The sequence below is a fragment of the Eucyclogobius newberryi genome, unplaced genomic scaffold (genome assembly GCF_026437365.1).
Source record: "Eucyclogobius newberryi isolate DKJ021-1_F unplaced genomic scaffold, fEucNew1.0.hap1 SCAF_5, whole genome shotgun sequence".
Classification (NCBI taxonomy): domain Eukaryota; kingdom Metazoa; phylum Chordata; class Actinopteri; order Gobiiformes; family Gobiidae; genus Eucyclogobius; species Eucyclogobius newberryi.
In genome coordinates this window covers 25,301,463-25,322,944 of record NW_027316167.1, presented here as the reverse complement: position 1 = coordinate 25,322,944, position 21,482 = coordinate 25,301,463, and the positions used below count along the sequence as shown (strand labels likewise).

Here is a 21,482-nt window from a genome sequence, read left to right as displayed (position 1 = left end):
AGACAAAGTATAGGGCATGGTTGAGTCTCATGTGGTTATGTCCCGATAACAACATGGAGGGTACAGCCTGACAACTCTCCCTCTGCATCAGAAACAGTATTACCATATTTTAGTATAAAATTAGCTCATTTAGAAGGGCAAGACAAAGAATAGTTTTCCTTCCAAGTGTTGTTTGTTTTTTCTTATTTTTTTGTTTTGTTTCCAATAATCTCTTTTTCCTTCTACCATTTAGTTTATACTGAAGATAAATAACTATAATCTAACATGTTTAAAGATCATCAATGTGTGACCCAGATGACACAAAACCTGTTGTTAAATATAAATAATTGTTAAATACATAAAATACTTTATACAAGGTAAAATATAGTGCATAGTTTCCCACAGTAAAAGAGATTTATGATGTAGTCCAGATAAATGTTACTATTATTATTATTAAAAATGTACACACCCTCCATATATCAAATAATGGAACATATAAATAACTTCAATATCTACATAAGATAAATAAATATATGTATATTTTTTTATGAAGATCGACGCCATAAAGCCATTTCTAAATCCCAGTTGTTAAAAGTGACAGGTGAAAAAGAAAAGTTCAGTCTGAAGAAGCACATGAGGAGGACGTGAACAACTCTCATAAATTGGAAGGAAGTTTCGACCTCACAGTCTGGGGTTCTAGATCTGATGGAAAAGCAGACGAACCTCTTCGAGGAGGCACAGCTGGAGAGGGCCCTGGGGACGGAGTCTGGTGAGAGGGCCCAGGGGATGTCTGAGGAGGGGGGGTAACATAACCGCCAGGGGCCGACCCGCACGGTTTAGGTACAAGAGTGGGGGATGAAAACGGAGAAGGAAAATATCCAGTATCAAAAGCTGAGCGACTGGCACGGTGGTCACAGACCTGTGCCACCTCCTGGGGCAGTGACGGGTGGGAGCTGGATAAAAGCTTAAGATCCTCTGAAAAACGGCCCAAAGGAGAATCTCTGCCAGGCGTATGTGGCTGGTTAGAATGCTGTGAAGAGTGAGAAGACTGAGGCATGAGCAAAGAGCTGTGGGATCCCGTGGCACTAGAGGGGTCGCTGTAGTGGAAAAACCTGCCACTAACAGGGCTCTGAATGGTAGGGCTGGGAGCCAATGGTGTAAGGCAGGGAGATGCATTTGCAGAACCATACTGTGCCAAGGAGGCCAATGCAGACTTCTCCTGGGACATCTGGTGAGGCAGAAGGCCAGACTGCAGACCTGCTAGGTTAAAATGGCTGAAGGACGAAGGAGAACCGTCGAGTGGTGGGTGGCTGTGCAGTCCTCTGTTAGAAGATGGGGAGCCATTGGGGGGAGAATTAAACAAGTTCAAACCACTGGTAGTTCTACCTTGACTGGCCAGCTGATGGGGAGGAGCCACCTGGGGGGGCTTAGGAAGAGGCTGGCTGTTGGGTAACTGTCCACTCACAGGGTTGGACGAGCCTGTCGAGACTGGACTCTGACAACGAGCGGGAATGAATCCATATGTAACTCCACTGGTGGTAACAGTGACAGAACAGGTCACAGAACTTCCACTTGCTCCTGATACCTTGCTGTTCAGCCCTGCTTCTACATTACCTCCTGCATGGGTGCATAATGATCCAGCAGCTGCTCTTCCCAGTGAACCTACCATTGATTCTCCAGAAACCATTCCAGGGAATCCCCCAGATGCCAATCCCATAGGTCCAATAGGAGCCCTTCCTGACCCTCCATTATTTGAGACAAAAGATGCTTTAGATGAGACACTTAGTGGTATCTTAGCAAACTCTCCTATTGACCCACATGTAAACCCTCCCTGTGACCCTGATGGTCGAGTGGTAACATTTACTGCTGACCCCTCAGCCATTCCCAATGATTCCCCCGAGGTTTCAGTTTGCTCAGTCAAAGATTCTCCCAATAGTGAATGTCCTACTGAAGGTGTCTCTTTTGCTATTAAGTCGTCGGCGGTCCACAAAGCATCTACACCAGTGGTCCCATCGACTGAGCCGCTGACTGCTCCACTTGGAGTCCACCCTGTCATCCCCCCACAAGCGCCAGCCACACCTCCACTTATTCCTGACCCTGTGCTTCCACTTATAGACCCTTGGTGGAAGAGATTAGAAAGAGGTGGCGTGTTGGAGCAAAATGATTGTTGTCGCTGAGGCTGGGGATGCAACTGGGCTGTACTTGATGAAGGGGAGCCAAACATGGAACATTGTCCAAAAGTAAAGGCAGAAGCCCCACCTCCACTGGAGCCAGACCCAGAACCACTTGGCCCTCGATGACCCCCAATGTCTGATACTGGTTGATTGGAGCTTGTCCCTCCTACACTTGACAACATATGCTGGGCCCTGAAAGCAGCTAGCAGTGGCATGTCCACATCATTTTGCACATTGGAGGGTGTACTAGGAGGAGAGTCTCCCTCTGATCCAGGGGCAGTAAAAGAGGGTGCAAATGTGTTGAGCCTTTTTAGTCTGTTAGGGGGATCCTTAAGGGACCCTAAGACAGAAAGTGGGGGTCTGAATAGTGTTGGGGGAAGGCGGGGATGGTGAGTTAGGGCTATTGCTACAGAGGTGGTGGCAGCCGCAGCTTGAAGAGGTGCTTGGATGAGGGGGGCCCATATGACTGAAGTCGGTGATGGAGGAGACTGAGGAGGGACGTTTTGCAATAGATGGGCACAGTGAGCCATGTCCCTGTCGTGTTGTACAATCTGCTGGATAATCTCATTCTCCTGGTAGTTGAGAACACCAGAGCTGAGGTCATGCTGTACTTTGTGCTGCAGGATTGAATTTTTCTTTCCTAATAGCACAGAGACAGAGAAAAGGAGAAGGGAAAGGACAGGTCAGAGTAGAAGTAGCACTTAAAAGAGACAATAAGTAAGTAAATTTACATTTTAGGAATGATTGGTTAGAATAGCAAAACAATGGAAGAAAAAGACAACAAGCATAAAAACCCCAAATAATAAAATGTAAGTGTTAATTTCATGTCCTAGCGCAATATAAAAGAACATAATATGTCACAACTTGCTAGACTGGTGGCCAGAACACGATCTTGGATGTAACCACGGTAAACACATATTTTTTGTATTTTTTTATATTTTTGTCTGATTCTAACAACCGACCAACAAACAACAGTCATTATTATAGAGCAAACAAAGGTAAAAGATTTGATAAATTAAATGTCTGTAAACAGATAGAATCATCTATGTTTCCCCATGTAACTGTCATTATTTCCAGTTAAATTGTACTTAACGTGACAAAATTGCCAATGTTTTCTATCCATGTGTAAAAGAAAATCATTGGATGACTCATTCATGTGTGTGTTTGTGTGTGTTTGTTATTTATTTGACTTACCAATGCGGTCCAGTCTGTCCAGGGCCACAGTCTCAAAAGCTCTTCTCATCATGGGATATTCCTCCAGCACCTCATTAAAGTTGTCCACGGACAGAGAGTATAGGCGACAGTATGTGTCTGCTCGCACACTGGCTGTACGCCTGCCTCGTGTCAACAGACAGATCTCTGCAACAAGGAACAGGACACAATGTAATGACGAGAGAGCAGAACTATAACACTAAATGCATACAAGATCAAAAGGTCTTGTTTTGGTTTGTATTTGCAATGTTCTACTCAGTGTGAATTTAGTATTTGAGGTGACAGAAATAAAACCTCATTAAAAAACATACTGCTGTTTGTTGAATTTGCACGCTCTCATAATCAATGCCAATAGTTTTTATGAAAAAAATGCAAAAAAGTTGTAAATCAATTAAGTAGCAGCAGCTATCATTAGACATGAACTGCAATATTTAGAGGGGATCTAGAGCATTTTGACAGCCCTAACAGGCACATATTGTACAGTATAGATGTACTTGACAGCTCCATGGGAGTTAGTTGAATGAGGAGAGCAGTGTGTGCTTACCCTTGTACTTACAAGCATCTGTCATGGTGGACAAGTATTTAATCTTCTCCCTGCCTTTCTACTGTCACTAAGCATATGTGCAGTTTAATATGTGTTGGCTGGATCTTGTAAGACAAAGTGAGAGAGAAAATGTGCTTTTCACATAAGCTAATCAGTCCATATTTAAAACATTCTTTAGAAAATCCAATTCAATCCAACTTTATTTTAAATTTGTACTGGTCTCTCAAGTACAGCTAATTGTAGTTGTATACATTTTTCAGTACAATGCCCTCTACTCATTTTATCATTCACCATAAGTGTTCCGCTGTTATTCAACTGTATAGGTACTCATGTTTGTATGCATGTTTCTGGTCATTGACAAGAAAGTAATGTGCTTGACGGTTTGTAAATTTAGATTGGGAATGCAGACTGTAAATGTACACCTTTTGATGTAAATCAAGCGGAAAACATCATGTGTGGTTGTGCTGTGTGCTGAATGGAGAAGAACAGTTCATAGATGGCAAGAGTTTGCCCAGTGGTTAAGGCACAGCACACGTATGCCAGGCTCCAAGTGTTGTGAGTTTGAATCTCGACTCTGACAATTTACTGCATGTCCTCCCTTCTCTCTCATCCCCAATTTCACACTTTCCTCTTCTGTCTAATAAAGCCTACGGGACAAAAATAAATAAATAAATAAAGAGAGCAGCTTGAATGTGAGAGATAATGTGGTGTGTGTTCAGAGCAGGCGGTCCTGGCTGTAGCTGCACGGTTGAGGTCCATTTGCCAAAGCACTGTCCCAATAATCCCCGATGAAGAGGAGCATCACCACTCAGTATTAAATCCCCTTGTTTTGTGCTTCTCAAGACCAGGCAAAGACTGCTGCTGAGAGCCGCACTGAGCCCTCTGTCCTCACTGTTGTCTGCAGAAAGTTGTAACTGCTGACATTTTAATCAAAGGCTTTTACTAAATTCACAGTAAGTACTGTACTGCAATGTACATGCTGAGAATCTGAGCTCTATTGATGTCGTGTGAGATTAATGTACAGATTGAAATATTACATTTTTACAGTTATATACAGAATAACAATGAACCCCACCTGGACAATCTAAATCAATAATTAAGTTAAATCATGAATAATATTATAATGTTTATACAACCCAACAGTATTAAGCGAATAGATACAATATATATCTAATCAGAGCAGTTACTTGATGAAATCATACTGTAAGTTTGACAATTTTTTTTTTACTTTCACACTTGCTGTATTTGATATAACTCATCTTATTCACACACACTGATATGGCAGGGTTCACCTGAGCTCTCTGACCTACTGCCATCTCCCATCTCTCCTCCCCCAGTGCTTTCGGCCAAGTGGACACTCTGTAACCTTTGAAACAAATGCAGTGGGCGCCTGATTCCTCTTGACAAGCGCTGCTCTTTCCCACCCAGAATTAGCATAACACTTTACATACCAGCACGCACACATACACAGGTAAAAAAAAAGAAAGAAGAAGAGCAGCTCACAATGCATGTTTATTCCAAGAACCAAAGAAAAGTGATATAATATGTAAACTTTGCAATAAAATAGTAAGAAAATATATTTCTTTAAAGGTAAGTAATATGAATGAAATATCCACTAATTTTAGTTAAGATAAGATAATCCTTTATTGTCCCACGTGAGGAAATGTCATTGGTAATCCTTTATTGTCCCAATTACATCTAACACACCACGTTAAGGAATTAGCATTTGCTAACGATTATGGTTTTAGTACCACATTACAATACAAAAATATGATTTAACCATGAGAGGAGAGCATGATGAAACCTTTACGTAGGTCAAGCACGTCAGTAGGATTACCTGGTGTTTGAGACCCTTTGACTTATTTAAGGTGTCTATTTGGCGGCTCTGTAGATTACAGCACCCTCCTGGATCCATGGAGGAAAAGGGTGAGGGAAGCCAAAATCAAAAGGGCCAAAGGGGAGTGGTTTTACTCTAACACAAGATCTATAGAGTCTGGATTAGAAGTGGTGCATTTCCTGAGAACCAAGACTGACTAAAGCCAAAATGATGACCCTGAAGATAAACAACTGCGCCGTCAACTCCCTCTAAACTCTTTTCTATTCTTTCCGACTCCCACTCTTCCCCCTGTTCTCACAAAGCTGTTACAAGCCACTCACATGAAGGCTGTGGGAGCCATCTCACAAGTGAAATCAAAGGCTGCTTTTGATAAGCACTTCTGACTGGCATTAAGGCCACAGCAAGGTCGGGGAGCACCACTCTAACCCAGAGAAAACGATACTTTCTGCTCTTACACACACATCTGTTACGTTACTGCAGACGATGTATAGAAATATTACAACAGACAACACAGCTAATACCTGTCTAACGAGGCCATCGAGAAACTGTTTGGATAAGTCTTACAGTGTGACGCTGAGGAGGGAGGACTTAAGCAATAGGGAGGGTACTATTCTCAGAGTAGTGGGCAGAGAGTGCGCCTGGCCCAGCTTCATGTGTCCCTTGGCGTCAGGTCTGCAGTCACATTACATTTCCCTTCTTCACTGAATTGCTGTGTGCCCAGCTGATGTTCCCATCGTGACATGTTGTACCCACTTGACTCTGGCTCCAGCTGACCCAACAGCTTCTCACAGAGGCCGTCAGTAAGTGTGCATTTAAATAAATTATTCAGACGCTATATAAATGAACAATTTACACTATGCGCATGCTAGGATAAGCACACACATCGCCCACTCATGCTGAAAGTGTGAGACAAGTGAATATGACTGTGCAGCTCTGGCTCACACATCATGAATAGGTCCAACTGCTAAAAGAAAGAAAAAAAAACTGATTGCTTCTGACTTCTATTACTAACGGCGTCACTGAGATCAACAAGAGATACAGACTTTACTGATCCTGCACCAATTAATTTCATGAATGACTACTTCATGTTGGGTAACAAACTCCCAGTGGCTCCCGGCTTACCTCAGTCATCCCTCCCCTCACACCCTCAGAGGAGTGCCACAACCATGAACTGTCACAGCCTAATGGAGAACAACTCTTGCGTCTCTAAAGCTTAAGAGTGGAGAAAAATACACATCTAGTAAACTATAGAATACTTATAGTTATAGGATAGAAGAGTATAATAAAGACTAGTATGGAATAATAGAATAGTAGTAATATAGTAATGAATTGTATAGTGTAGTAGGTGATGTAGAAGACCATTAAACATTTTTGATGATTGATGAGCTATTATTTAATTATCTCAATTGAATTTAAACTGACTGTCGGTATTTTAAACAAAGCTTTGGAATTTTCTGGAGTTAGTTTTAAAATGAAGAGTAGCCGTAATAATACTGTAGAAAGTAATTGTCCCGGAAAACATAATCAAAAATAGCGTAGGTGTAATCATTGCCTAATCAAAGAAAACCTGTAACATATATTTTGTTTTTTAGCCCGCTTCTGATATTACTCACAGGCGGCTGAGTGGTTATCATTTGCCAAAACCATCTTGATTTTTCACAATCCCAATTTCACCATTGAAATCACACTTCACTTCTACCTGCAATTGACCCCTTTCTGAAATGTGCTATTGCATAAAGTACTGAATAGCAGAGGCATAGCGTAGCATGCCATGGGAAATTCTTTCAAGCTATTTCTGCATTGCCAATATAAATGTAAATAATTTGCTTTGTCAAACTTGGAAGCTAAAAATTAAAGAATAAAAAGACACCGTCAAAACTTGATTTGTCCACTCCAACATTTCGACTTTGCAGCAGAACTATCCACACAGTACACTGCCAGATTCCAGCACTAGTTAAACATGATTGATGGCTTTTTTAAAATAGACACTGATCAGGAAACATTTTGGACACCCTTTGAGACAACATGGCCCGGGAGGAAACCAAGGATGTGTTGTCTAAAGTGCTGAATAGCCCGGGCATGTGTGGAGATACGAGACTGCCTGCCATCTTTTCATTATTTTCATGGGACCCCATGAGAGAGGGCATGAAGATGGATTTGAGACAGCAAGCCCTAATTAAACTTCCACAGACGGGGCGTGTGATGTTAAATGCTATGCCGCTATTCTTCAGAGTACTTAGTAGAGTCTAAATGATACGCTGTCACGGGACAAATTAATTGGAATTTGGTGAGGGCATTGTGGCAGCAATGTGTCATAGGTCGTGAGGCTGTGAGGAGGCCATGCATTAACTGACCCTTATTAACTGTATAAGAACTCCGGGTTATCATATTTGAAATGTATATATTCATATATTCTGGAAAAGTGTTCGTTTTTTTATTAGCGTCACTCGACTATACAAATTTGACTCAATGCAAAGTGTGTGAAGATCAACACAATTTAAAGTGAGGTGACATTGCAAATGAAAAGAAAATAATTCATATTCGGTGCCTTCAAACACAAACATAAATAGTTTCAAAATGACATTCTCCTTCTGTTTAAAAGTTGTATATCTGTTCGTTATATTCGCAAAATGTTCACAGAGAAATGTTTGGTGAAAATGAAACGAAAATGCAGTCTTTTTCACATCTTCTAAATGAATAAATCTACAGTCCAAGGCTACTGCGACTGTTACTGCTCACTCACATAAAGCTGATAAAATACCTTATCCTCACTAATATTAATAAAAAGGGTGAAAAACAGTGCATTAGAAAATGTAGTGACCATGGACAGCTCATCTTACCTCCAAAGTAGGATCCATCTGACAGTTTTGTCTCTTTGCTGCCCTTTGTCAGCACGCTCACGACGCCGTGCTGAATGAAGTACATCTTTTTGCCGATGGTGCCCTCCCTGATGATGTAATCCAAAGGCTGGAACACCTCAAACCTAAGCTTGGTCAGCATGGAAGTGACAAAGTTTGGATCTGCATTTGCAAACAGAGGCATGGTCGCTACCAGTTTTCGACAGTTAAAGTTGATTATTTCCTGCGATAGAAGACAAGAATGAAGGGCAAACAATGAGAAGCTATTACATGTAGGGATACAAAGAAAAGATTGTAGGAGCCACTTTGCCCACCTCTCGGAGAGGCTCGTTCAGCTCTCCCAAGATGCTTTCCTCGTCAAACATCTTGCCTTGGTAACGGTGCTCATAGTAGTCGTGGATTCTCTGCCTCATATCAGCCGGCAGCTTGTGAAAAGACATGTACTGCTCCACTTGTTTGTACTGTGGAAACACAAACACAGAAGGACTGGGGTTATTTTAAGATCCATGCAAGCTACACGAAGATGTGATGTCAAAAGGACCTGATATTTTTTACATACTAAATTAAAGCATGTATGCGCCTTTACATGGATGTTAGACGAAAGTGTTTTTTTTTTTTTTTTTCATGTCAATGTTTGAGAAACATCTGTATAACACATTTGTTTTGATTGATTATCGCATCACAAGGTCTGTCGAGGCGTTCCCAGTATGAGGTGTTAAACTGCTTTTAGTTTGAACCTGAGCTGGAGGACAGATCAGAATTCTATGGTAGAATTGCATGTTTTATTATTTATTTCTTTTTTTCATCCATCTTCTTCCGCTTATCTAGGTCACGGAGACTCCCAGACTTCCCTCACCCCAGACACTTCTTTCAGGCTCAGCTCATTCTTGGAGGATCCTGAAGCATTCCCAGGCCAACCGAGAGACATAGTCCCAATTTGCTTTTTGGCTGTCACGATCCAAAACTGACAATCATCTGGATATATATTTGTCAGAGAATTTGTAATTTCTTCCAGTATTTAAAAAGTAAATATATTAATAATTTGCGTGAGTATATTTGCATTATTGTATTTCCTCATGTTACTAGATTTAGTATTGCTGATTTAGATTCTGCAGCATATGCAGATCAAAGCAGCACGAGAGCACCAAGGGAATACTAAAAGGTACTATCCTTGACCTTCAAAAATAAAGAGATGAAAAAGGGAGAAATTAACTATTCACTTAGCGAAGGAGGTGTACTTTGATCATCATGCTACACTGGTAGTACCCACTGCATGTATCAACATGGCTGACCTTAGATGTCTTCTCCTTTGTTCTACCACTCCACTACCTCAGTCACTACTAATCCCAGGAATGATCATCAAAAGGCAGCTCTTGCACAAATCTTATACAATAAATACGGGCAGCTGTCTTGTGCGAGTCACTTTGTTTTTGCAGGAGCGGAAATGCTGTCAGGGCTCTTCAAAATCAACACATGCGATAGGAGTTAATATTAAACACACACTAGGATTACACTTGGGGCTGGACGTCAGTGAGAACAATATAAAGAAGTACAACAAAGGCATGTGAGTGTTTTCAGGTGACATCAACTATATCTTGACCCAGTGACACACAGCACACTTTGTTTGATCATTTATAAACTTAATCTTAAAGGAAACATGCTTTTCCCCCCCAATAACTAAGTCTAAACTAAAACATACTGTAAGTAGATCATCATTTTACATTTTGTACATTGTAAACAGCAGTATTGCTCTAAAACAGTTTGGTAATTGAAACCATGATTACATATTCTATTGACGGTCCACTGTAACAAGCAGCGGATTGTCATTTACATATTTTTAAAAAGTGGGGATAGTCTTAACTTTTTAAATAATCGTAAAAGTACAGGGAAGTGGGCGGGGATAGGGGGTAGGTGAACATTTTCTGAGGACTCGAGCTTCAGTTGTACAATACAGCATTACTCAAACATGTATGGATGAATCAAAATACAACTTTGAGTAAACGAATGATGAGGAAACACTGTTGTAACAAAGAGTAAAACCTATTAAAGTTTTTTTTTTTTTTTTGCATATGTCCCCAAAATGTATCTCTAAATTTGTCTCTCCCAAAAAATATATAATAAATAAATATATAATAATAAATAAATATTTTTGGTACTTGTGTTTGAATCAAGATTGCTTGTCTGATGAGTAGAGATGACAAGTTTAACTCACATTATGCATCTCTGATATTTATGTCTATTAAAATTGACATGGCGCAGCTGGACGCAACATTTTAAAACACAGCGTGAGGAGTAATTTCCTCATCGCCTCATCCATGAAGAAACATATGAATGGGTTAAAAATTGACCCTAGGATTTGTCTAATGTATGCCACTTAGTAATTATGGGTTTGTTGGAAGGGGTGCAGCTCATGCCACGACAGGCGGATAACAACCTATGTGCAATGAATGATCGCTCAGCTTTCCAGTCATTGTCAATTAAACAGACCGGCCGCCTGTCGCTCTACTTGGCTAATTTAAATCAAATTCATTATCGGAGGCGTAATCATTCCACCATGAAACCTGCATGGCTTTCTGATGATGGCTTACGACCCAAAATGTCTAAGTCTAGGTTAAATGTGCCAAAAGGTGAGTTTTTTTATATTGAAACTATAATAATTTATGTATTTATTATATATGGATTATCACTATCCATTTCCAAAGGTGGATTTATTGTCTTGCTGTGAAGAAGAATGAGCTTTCCAGTCCGTGTTGTGGAAAGTCAGTACACCGTGTTCCTGCTCAGAGTGCAGTCAATTACAACAGTCAGTGGGTGATTGATCATAGTAACTTAACAATAATACACACACACACACACACACACACAGATACACACACACACACAGATACACGCACGCACGCACGCACACACACACACACACACACACACACACAGATACACGCACGCACACACACACACACACACACACACAGATACACTCACGCACACACACACACACACACACAGATATACGCACGCACGCACACACACACACAGATATACACACACACACAGATACACAGATACACAGATACACACACACACACACACACACAGGCACGCACTCACGCACACACACACAGATATACACACACACACACAGATATACACACACACACACAGATACACAGATACACACACACACACAGGCACGCACTCACGCGCACACACACACACACACACAGGCACGCACTCACGTGCACACACACAGATATACACACACACACAGATATACACACACACACAGATATACACACACACGCACGCACGCGCACGCACACGCACGCACACACACACACACACACACACACACACACACACACAGAGGCATCATGGTTCTCTTTAGTATCTCAACCATCATGAATTGTTTATCTTTTAACAGATCTTTTGTCCCTCTCTTCTCACTTTTGTCATGGACTAAACACTATTTGCTCATTTAGCTTTCTTGGAGTCAGAATAACAAGCAGCAGGAATTATTCAGTAAAAGAAAAGGATGTCACCTGAATATAGGTATTTTCTACAGTAAATGTTTTGCTCATCATCATGTTTTTTTTTTAATTAACTGATCTTCCCAAAGGTTTGTTCAAGTTAATTTTACAAGTAAAGAAACCATGTGTAGTCTGTGTGCTTTAAAAAAGCAATAACAAGCTGAAAATGTGCTCCCAAAGACTTCCCCTGCAGACAGAAGCTTGCGCTTGAACAAGTTTACCTTGTATCTCGGACATCGATTGGTCAGCTTTATAAAATAAAAAATCAAAATCTTACATACGTTTCTTTTAAACCTTACATTGTCAAATCTAACTTGCCCATTTCTACAAGCTCTCCCCGAAGTCCAAATGCATTAAAACCTTTACTTCTCTGGTTTCTCAACTTGTAATTGTTTTGCATGGAAAGTTCCGCAGTAAGTCCATGGAGTGAAACAGTGGACGAACAACTGAGAGGTCAGATCTATGGAGAAGCAATCCTATTCACATAAGAAGGCATTTTTAAATACATTTTTATTTATACTCTTTAAACATCTCAAATAAGTGCAAGATAGATAAGTTAAATGTCATACTGTGGTACGTCCAAGCAAAGCAGTGACATCTCCATAGAGACATAACTTACATGTATTTCTTAATTGCCATTCTGTTATGTCATAATTTATAGTCCTAAAGCAACAAGTAAAAGTTATTGCTGCCGCTCAATACAAAAATAATATCACCGTGTTTGGATTAGTGCCATCGGTCAAGTCCTGACTAATGAGAACGGCTCTCACTGTAAGGCACAATCAGAATTAAGCTCCTCGACTTGTTGACAGCTGTGTCCTTGACTCCATCTATGAGGCAATCATTCAGGGAAACACAGGCGTTTCCCACTTACATTAACTATATACTTTTGGCAGGCCTGATTACATAAATTAAAAATGAAAGAACTCTGTCACCTACTCAGAATGCACAATTGTCTTTTAGAGAACGACAAAAAAAACATCTGTCTATAAGGCTTAGGAAAAGTTGAGCGTGGAAAAAGGAAGTAGCAAACAAAAGACAATTTCACCGACAATCAACTTTGGGCTTCTTATTAACTATCCCCACAAGAGCCATGTTTAATTACAACGTGTTAATTAGAGCTTTGCATGGGAGGGGCTGTGTCATGTAATGCCATTTCTTTTCTGAGTCTTTTGGGACAAACATGTCGTAACACGCTACTCACTGGGTCCCATAGGTGTATGATATTTCAACTGACAACAACGCAACGTTCAATGCTCAATGGTAAAACAGCCAATCGCTATATATACCATCAACATCACCTCAGTAAAAGAAAAAAAACATACAGATATAGAGTATTATTTTATATTTGTACTGTATTTAGATTTATCTTTTATTTTAATTTCAAACTAGATTTTTGTCTTGGCTGGTAATGATGTTGGCCACATTTTTTGATCTAGACGCAGCAGGAGTGTGAGATACTGGAAATACAATGATTGTGTATCTAGTTCAGAAGAATATTTAGTTTTGGCTATCAATACATACAGCATATTGTCAACAGAAGTTCTTGCCAATGCACAGCTGTAATTACAGGTGCACAGTGTAACATTTCTGGTGGTGCTTGTCTCCAAAGAGATGCGATTGTGTTCATACAGTCGGTCATTCCAGGTAAAGCGTTAACATCTCTATTGAGACAAGCAGGCGTGGGCACTCCAACAGAAAAGTGACATAGAGCACCTTTAACAATGAACTTCTGAATAAAATATGTATCTAAAACACAAACCAACTGACTGCTCAAACTGCCTATTTTACAGTTAATTCCACCAAAGTTGAACCAAGTTAATAGAGCCATTGTTTCTGACCCTTCAACCTTTAAAATTTTGCGTGATTGCAGCTTTTTTTGTAGAGCAGTGAGCCGACTGTCTGATTCATATTTAAGAACCCATTTAAGCCTGCTTGCTGGCTTCTGACAGCCAGGGCATTTATCACCTTGTGCCACATTCTAATAGAATTCTATTCAGAAACGATTACCCAGGCTTTTTGATGATAATTCCCACCATCTTTGAGACCAGGGCTTTATTTCATCCTTCCTCCTCTAGTCACAACAGTTCACATATTCTCGCACGGATTCTTTAGCATCAGTGGTGACTCCAAAAGGGATTTCTTCAACAAAAAACAAACAACTACCTGAACATCAGCTCTGCATGCTAAATGGATATATGGTCTCTAATCTGACATCCTTATAGACCTTATCCCTATACAGTATGTGCACTTGGAGTAGCTCCAATCTGCAATACTTGGCTCAACCTCAATCTGTTTTGAAATTCTTTACAATCCAAACACAGATTACTCATCAGCATCTGGACCACTATATTGCTATAAAAGGCATCACAATCCGACAATATTCCAAACTAAATATTTACATATTTAAAGACTTAGGCAGGACACTTGTTATTCTGCTATGATCTGGTGCACTGCATTTCTGATTCTACGAGCTTATGTATGAGTTTATTATTTCTGTTGTAATATTTCTACTGTTGTTACATGTTAGTCGATCCTCTCAACACAAGCCTTGTACAAACAGCTCTTCTGTATTTCTGCAAAATAGTCATTGGAAAACAGTCACCTGTCTCGCTCCGGGGACCACCCATTGAATTACCAATGCACCTCACTGTGTGTCTGAGTCTAATGACAAAAAAGCAGTCTTTGGTAGAATCCATACACAACGCTTTAAGGCTGCACAATACATCATTCATTGTAATCAAATACATTCAGTTGAAACTTTATGTTGTAACACGTCAAATTCACTGACCTGTTTGTATCGCAAAGAAACATTAGTAATAACAAATAGCTATAAAAGTCAGCTCATTTTGTATTATGGCTGCAGTTAAAGGCAGTTTTATCTGTAAATTCATAATGTGCCCAATATATTTTACCGAAAATGATCAGGAAGAATCCAGACAGAATTGATAGCTATAGAGAGCTATAACAAGCTTTCAACAGACAAGCTCTAAGGCCCATTGTGGGCACCGAGGACCCTCTGAACAGAGAAGGAATTCTTAGGCTCCTCCGGGACTGATCCCAGAATCAGCGGCAAATGGCTTTGGTAGCACATCCTGATGGGAACTGAGACAGACCAGCTGTTCAAACAAGTTGGCAGCAAAGCATCTCTAAAAACGAGCAACCACAGGCTGTCCTTTTACTCTGTTTTCCATTTAATATCCACAGAGATTAGCTGTATTAATCACAGACCCAATTTGGTATTTACACGCACTGATTCAGCAGCTCGAATTGAGGTGGACGATCTGTCTCGCTGCTGCACAGCTCAGGTTTGTAAACTGCATCAGGCTTGTACGTCGATTAATCTCTCTCCAAATGTTCTTGTTTCATACCTCAATCTGCCTAGTGTTATTCATTTTGTTGGTATCTAGTGAGTTTGTGGCTCCATTACCTGGGTGTCAAACTTCCTATCCTTTCATCCCTGCAGACTTGGCCAATATGGCAGCCTAGCAGCTCATTATCGACCATGCTGGGGCTGGAGAGGGCATGGCACTCAGGAACACGGCTCAGCCATTACACCCAGCTGTCAGAGCATTAAGCCCTGAGAACAGAGGAGCCTCGGGTCCCTTTCTCCAAAACTCCTCTCTAAAGGCAGGTATAGAGCTTGTATTGTCATACAGTGACATTCAGACTAGAGGTCATGAGCACTATCTGTGTCCCAAATATGACATATTCATGTTTTATTTTCAAATATTGCTGTAACTGATACACTTCAGTCGTACCAAAATGCAGACGATATCAAACGCTATAGAGACAGCTTCATCCCAGCAGCTATTGTCTTCTTAAACAAGCTCACTCAGCACCAATTTTAAATTTATCAATCCATTGTGTCTGTGTGCATGTATGTTTTTGATGTCTCTTAATCATTGCAAACCAATTTACCCAAGAGTACGAATGAAGACACCTAACCTAACCTAATTGTAGGGTGGATTTATTCTTAATTGAAAATTCATTGGACATGTTGGCCGAGTTGTTAATGTTTTCATTTGCAGATTCCCCAATCAGAAAGCAGAATGAGTCTCAAATGAGTCTCTCGTTTGGGTTGCCACTGACAATGCTGACATCCAGTTGGTTTAAACATAATAGTCCCCTCTTTGATCTGAATGGTCACTAGCTAAAGTCCAGTGCCTGCACCAATCATGAATCAGTGCTTGTGCAGCTTCTGCAGCTCCACAAGTGAATTCTAGTTCTGAGCTGAACATGAGGCATGGCCACATATTGAGAAGGAGAAAAACTCTTTATACAGGCTAAGGGATCATCTCAAAATGGGTTGAAGCTGAAAAGACTTAATATTTTTCGTCTTTTTGTTGCTATGAAGCTTCAATACATTGTTGTGGCAGTAATTGTTTTGAAATGCTAAAAGACTCTCTCAGCAACGAGCATTAGGCCAACATTAGGCGGCGAGTGCGTGCGCGGAGTACGGCGAGCGCTGCGCTCACGGCGCATACGGGGAGTGCGTACGGGGGAGCACGATGCACCGTGGCCCGCGCGGGGAGCGGAGCTTGAGACTCAATGTGGTCATCTCACAGTTTGGGTTGAATGGGATGTGCCGTAGGGCCCCTAGGGCCCGTGGACCATGTGGATTTAGTAAACAAACATGAGCGACAGGTGACATTATTTGGAGAGTTCATAACTTCTAAATATAAAATTACCAAAGGATGTTCAGGGATGTTCACTAGATGTGAGCAGGGTCTATCAAGTTACTATCGTTTTATAAACGCGTAAAATTTTATGTGAAGCCAGTCTTAAGTCTTTTGGGGGGGGATGGGGTCCAGAGAGAGACGAAAAAAATTAAGTCTTTTCAGCTTCAACCCATTTTGAGATGATCCCTAAGGCACTGGCAACCCTGGCTCTGTTGAGATTGTAGTTACTTTTTAAAAATAGTAAATAGCTAAGAGGCATAAGCACATACACTCGCCATGACTAACTAACTGACTTGTTTTATTTGTCTATACTTGGTGGATATGGCTTAAACATATTTTGGTTGTAACATTGTTATGAACAGAAATATTACATTTTTACGGAGCCCTTTACAATACAATTATTCAGACATTCAGTCTGTTTTTACCTCTAGCCATCTACAGCAAAACCATATTTACCTCAAATACATAATATCCATCTTGTATCCTTGACTCTATTCCGATGTACAACAGTTCCAACCCAACAATAATGATTTTTTTCAGGACCTACCTTCTCCTGGTATTGCCGTCGAGATGAGTCCAGCGACTGGATTAGCGCGGTGGCGTGGCCCACAAACATGGCGTAGCAGGTAGCGCCCACAATCATGCTGAGGATGGTGAGCCACACGTCTGTCATGCCCACTGGGGGGTACATGCCATACCCAATACACAGCATGTGGCTCATAGCTTTGAAAAGTGCGTAGGAGTACTGCTGTCCCCACGTGTCGTTCTGCAAAAGGCATTAACACAAACAGACGCGTTAGGAGACGACAATCGCAATAATAATCTTACTTCTCATCTCATAAATCTATCTCATAAAAGCCACTATTATATACTACTATATCAATAGTTTTATCCAAAGACGTTTCACACATTATTTCTTCTTCTGAGAGTAAACCAATAGTCTGAATGCATTTCACGATTTACAAATTTACAGAACACGGACAAAGCCGGGAGTTGGGCAGCCGCCTAAAGCATAGCTCTGAGAATGTGTAGATAAGGCGGCAGACACTGGAGGCCTGCGTGATACAAACTAGGTCAGCTTTTTAGAAATATGTGATTTCTCTCAGAGTTTTCACATTTGTAGTAGATAAATTGGCCTTTTCCTTTTGGATCCCAATGGTGGTTCATGGCAAATCAATATCAACTCTCTCCTGGGGGTGACATGTCCAAATTGCTTTGAAACTCATTTCCACAGTGGAAAAGCCTGTGAGATAGTGATTTTATTAGTCCGTTCCTTAAAAGGTAAGAAGTGACGGATAGGACAGTTACCGTTTAAAAAAAATAATCTTGGTAATGATTCCAATCAAGGTCAAACTAAGCATAACTGAGTCCTTCAATGAGAACAACTCCATACGCAGAAAACAGTTACCTGGATGTGAGAAGGCTTTCATTCAAGCTGTGGCTGCCTAAAAAAAGCTATTTCTATCACACTAGGGCTTGTGAAATTGCGGTTAATAAATCCTTTTAAGTTTTTTTTTATTCCATCGTGTGTGTGCATCACTCAATATCTGACAACAAAGAACAAAAGGCACCACATTACTTTATTGACGCGTGTATTGACCAGGCATCTGTTTGGACGCCACTCCAGACGCATTCTTTAAGGCTACATGTAACGGCTGATTTATTGGCAAATGATTAATCAACGCTCATTGCTAGGAGCGGCAGGCTTTACGAGACCCGCGACCGACCTGACAGTAAATCAGATTATACTGGAAGTGCGTTAACGCCACCAGCTGCAGGTTGTGTCAAAACATCGGACGTGACATAATCCTTATCCACAGGCAAATAACGGGTATTGTATTATGAATCGCGCTCAGGACACAGAGGTGACGCTGCATACAATCAGCTGTTTTCAAAGCATAATGACGGCCGATAGTCAACCAATATAGATCAAGTGCAATATCTTAAGAAGAAAAAAGATATACAAAAGTGAATTTATTTTATCAGAAAAAGGGAAAAGAAAACAACAAAAAACACGACTTATGAATGACATGAAATAATGAAGTAGGGGCCTGGTGTCCTATAAAATACATGCTGTTATTTATTTAAAAGGTAAATTCATAAATGTTGAACCTGATCGTTTCTGTCAGTGACTAGATTCTACAACTGGCTATATTTCGTCAAAAAATAGATGATGATATTTATTTTAATTCTATAGAATGTTGTGATGTCATCTGAAACCCAGCAATTGCTAAAATAATACTAATAATAAAACTAATAAAACGAATTAATCAAAAAAGAGCACATTTCATAAACATTTTGTAAATATGAGATTTCTCATGATGTTTACCGACTCTGATACTACAGTGATTGTATAATATTAATATACATGTATACAAAAGACTGTAATTTTCAGCAGAAAGCAATACTGTAGTACTTTCTTTATATCACCATGTGGACTAGTTCCGATAAAGCTCAAGGTCATTCTAAAACTGGTCAGGAAATGTTACATTTTCTCCTGTTTGTGTGATAAAAAAAAAATCATTTAAAAAGGTGTAGTTTTCTCGACACTGTTTTTGAAACAAAACAATATTTATTTTTTCCAAAGCAGTCTCCAGATGATCGAGCACTTCTGGACAAAAGAGGGATTACACCAATCAATTCAAATAATAAAATATCTACTTTTGAAACTAGTTTTAGTATGGATTAGCATCTGATTTTGGAATTACAATGAGTTAGCATCTCAAAGTCAAATGTTTATATCTGAATTATATATCAAATATAATTTAAATAATATACTTTATTCTAGCGCATGGTATATTATTCAGAGAGCTTGAAGTAAAACTCAGTTCAATGTAAAGACTGTGACACCCTGCCTTTTTGCCTTTGGTTTTCCCAGGGCTGTGAAATAATAACAAATAAAATAAGACTCATAACACTGTGAATAAGACTTTTTAATCATTTCCATGGTCAATAGTAAAGCTAAATTAATGTATCAACTTTCAATATTTTTTAAAACCTTGTGGACACCCTGTAATAATATAGCAATTTTGAACTATTTGTTTACTTCAATATTTGACACTGAAATATTAGATTAATAAATACAAATACATTGAGCACCCAACTTACCACCATCTTGTTTTTGGCCACCCAACAGTCAGGGGGGAAGTCCTGCAGCATGGGCACCAAGAACTGCAGGCAGCCATCCCAGTGACACAGCAGCAGCATCATGCCAATCAAGTTGACTATCCTCACCATGGCGCTGGCCAGGTCATAGGTCATATGGAAGATCTAATAAACAGCAGAGGGGAGAAGAAAACAGCAAACAGGAAATGGGTTAAGATCTGGAGCTCAAATCTCTGTCAGATTGGAAAGTGCACGAGGCCACGGGGGAGATTTGCCTCCTCACACCACCATCTGAGCGACTTGTGCTTGTACTGGATCACGTCACGCACGCGGGGGATTGGCGCTGTAGGAAATGTGTGACGAGCGAAAGAGAGCTAAAAGCCACAGCCTGTTCGCAGACTGGGCCTGTAGGTGCAGCTGTGAATGTGGAAGGAACAACCCGGTGGGAATAGTTAGTCGAAGGAGACAAGTGCTTTTTTTTTTGTCCCATGTTGCTGAGTCAGTTTCATCATCAGCCACTCAGCCTAATGCATTAACGGTACGGCACAGTGGAGGAGCCGCTCTGCTTGAACTTCATTATGCAAGCACTCAGAAAGAGATGGACTTTTTGAATTACTTTTAATCTTATGTTTTAGTCTTTGTCATTATGTATTCTTTGATTTAGTTTGCTTGGACAATTTTTTGTTATCCATCTGTTCTTTATCAGTGGCTATGTTTGTGTGCAAACAAAACATCTGATAGTACATAACGTTATTTGAATATTAAAGTGAGGAATCAGATTTATTTCTGTGCAGGTTTTGACAAGAACAAATGTGCAAAAAACAGCAAACTAATGTGGCAAAGACAAAAATTAGATGTTTTTTTTCAAACATTAGAAATAATTCACATGATGAAATTTACTGTTCAAAATCCTAAATCCTAAAAGGTTAAAAAATACATAATTTAAATAAATACATTTGATGATCAGGGTTAGGGTTAGGGTTAGGGTTAGGGTTAGGGTTAGGTTACGTAACACCAACACCACACTCTACACTGTTGCCTGTGTCTGTACTCTCTGCTGAGGCCATTTTCTCTGCTTGTGTGTCATATTTTGTTGTTTAATTTTTTTCGTGCTCACAAAGAGTTTTTTATTTTTTTTTTGAGAAAAGGCTTAATAACTACATGAACTGATGAGAAATGTTGCAAATTATTTCACCACCTAATCCCCTGTTCAGATGTTTTAATCAAGTGATCAAACTTGAAAATGTGTTATCGTTATTGAATCCATTGTACTGTGTCTTCTAAATAAAACAATTACTTTTAACTTAATTACTGTTACAAACACACGTCACCAGTGATTGCTGGTGGTCAGATTTATTTTGTGAATGTAAACACACACACACAAATCTGATTAGTCATTTATGTTCTAGTTGTCTGATTTTATCCGGCCTTGTAAGAGTACCCAGTGTGTTAGGAGCTGCCTTAACACATTTCTCAACTGTGACATATAAATGTATTAATGAATTGAAATGAGGTCAAACCACTAAAATATCTGAGTGTTTTATGTAATCATGGATGCACAAAG

At 40.0% G+C, this 21,482-nt stretch overlaps 1 protein-coding gene across 1 annotated transcript in view; it reads right to left on the bottom strand.

Moving 5' to 3' along the window:
• Positions 1 to 532: 532 nt before the first annotated feature.
• The window catches only part of hcn4 (hyperpolarization activated cyclic nucleotide-gated potassium channel 4), a 40,814-nt gene continuing 19,864 nt past the window's right edge, over positions 533 to 21,482 (bottom strand). The window contains exons 3-8 of the mRNA XM_072465533.1: positions 19,922 to 20,083; positions 17,361 to 17,579; positions 8,919 to 9,065; positions 8,587 to 8,827; positions 3,348 to 3,512; positions 533 to 2,793 (exon numbers count right to left, since the gene is read on the bottom strand). Of these exons, the coding sequence (XP_072321634.1) occupies positions 635 to 2,793; positions 3,348 to 3,512; positions 8,587 to 8,827; positions 8,919 to 9,065; positions 17,361 to 17,579; positions 19,922 to 20,083 (3,093 nt within the window). The 3' untranslated portion in view covers positions 533 to 634. The remainder of the gene's footprint in view (positions 2,794 to 3,347; positions 3,513 to 8,586; positions 8,828 to 8,918; positions 9,066 to 17,360; positions 17,580 to 19,921; positions 20,084 to 21,482) is intronic.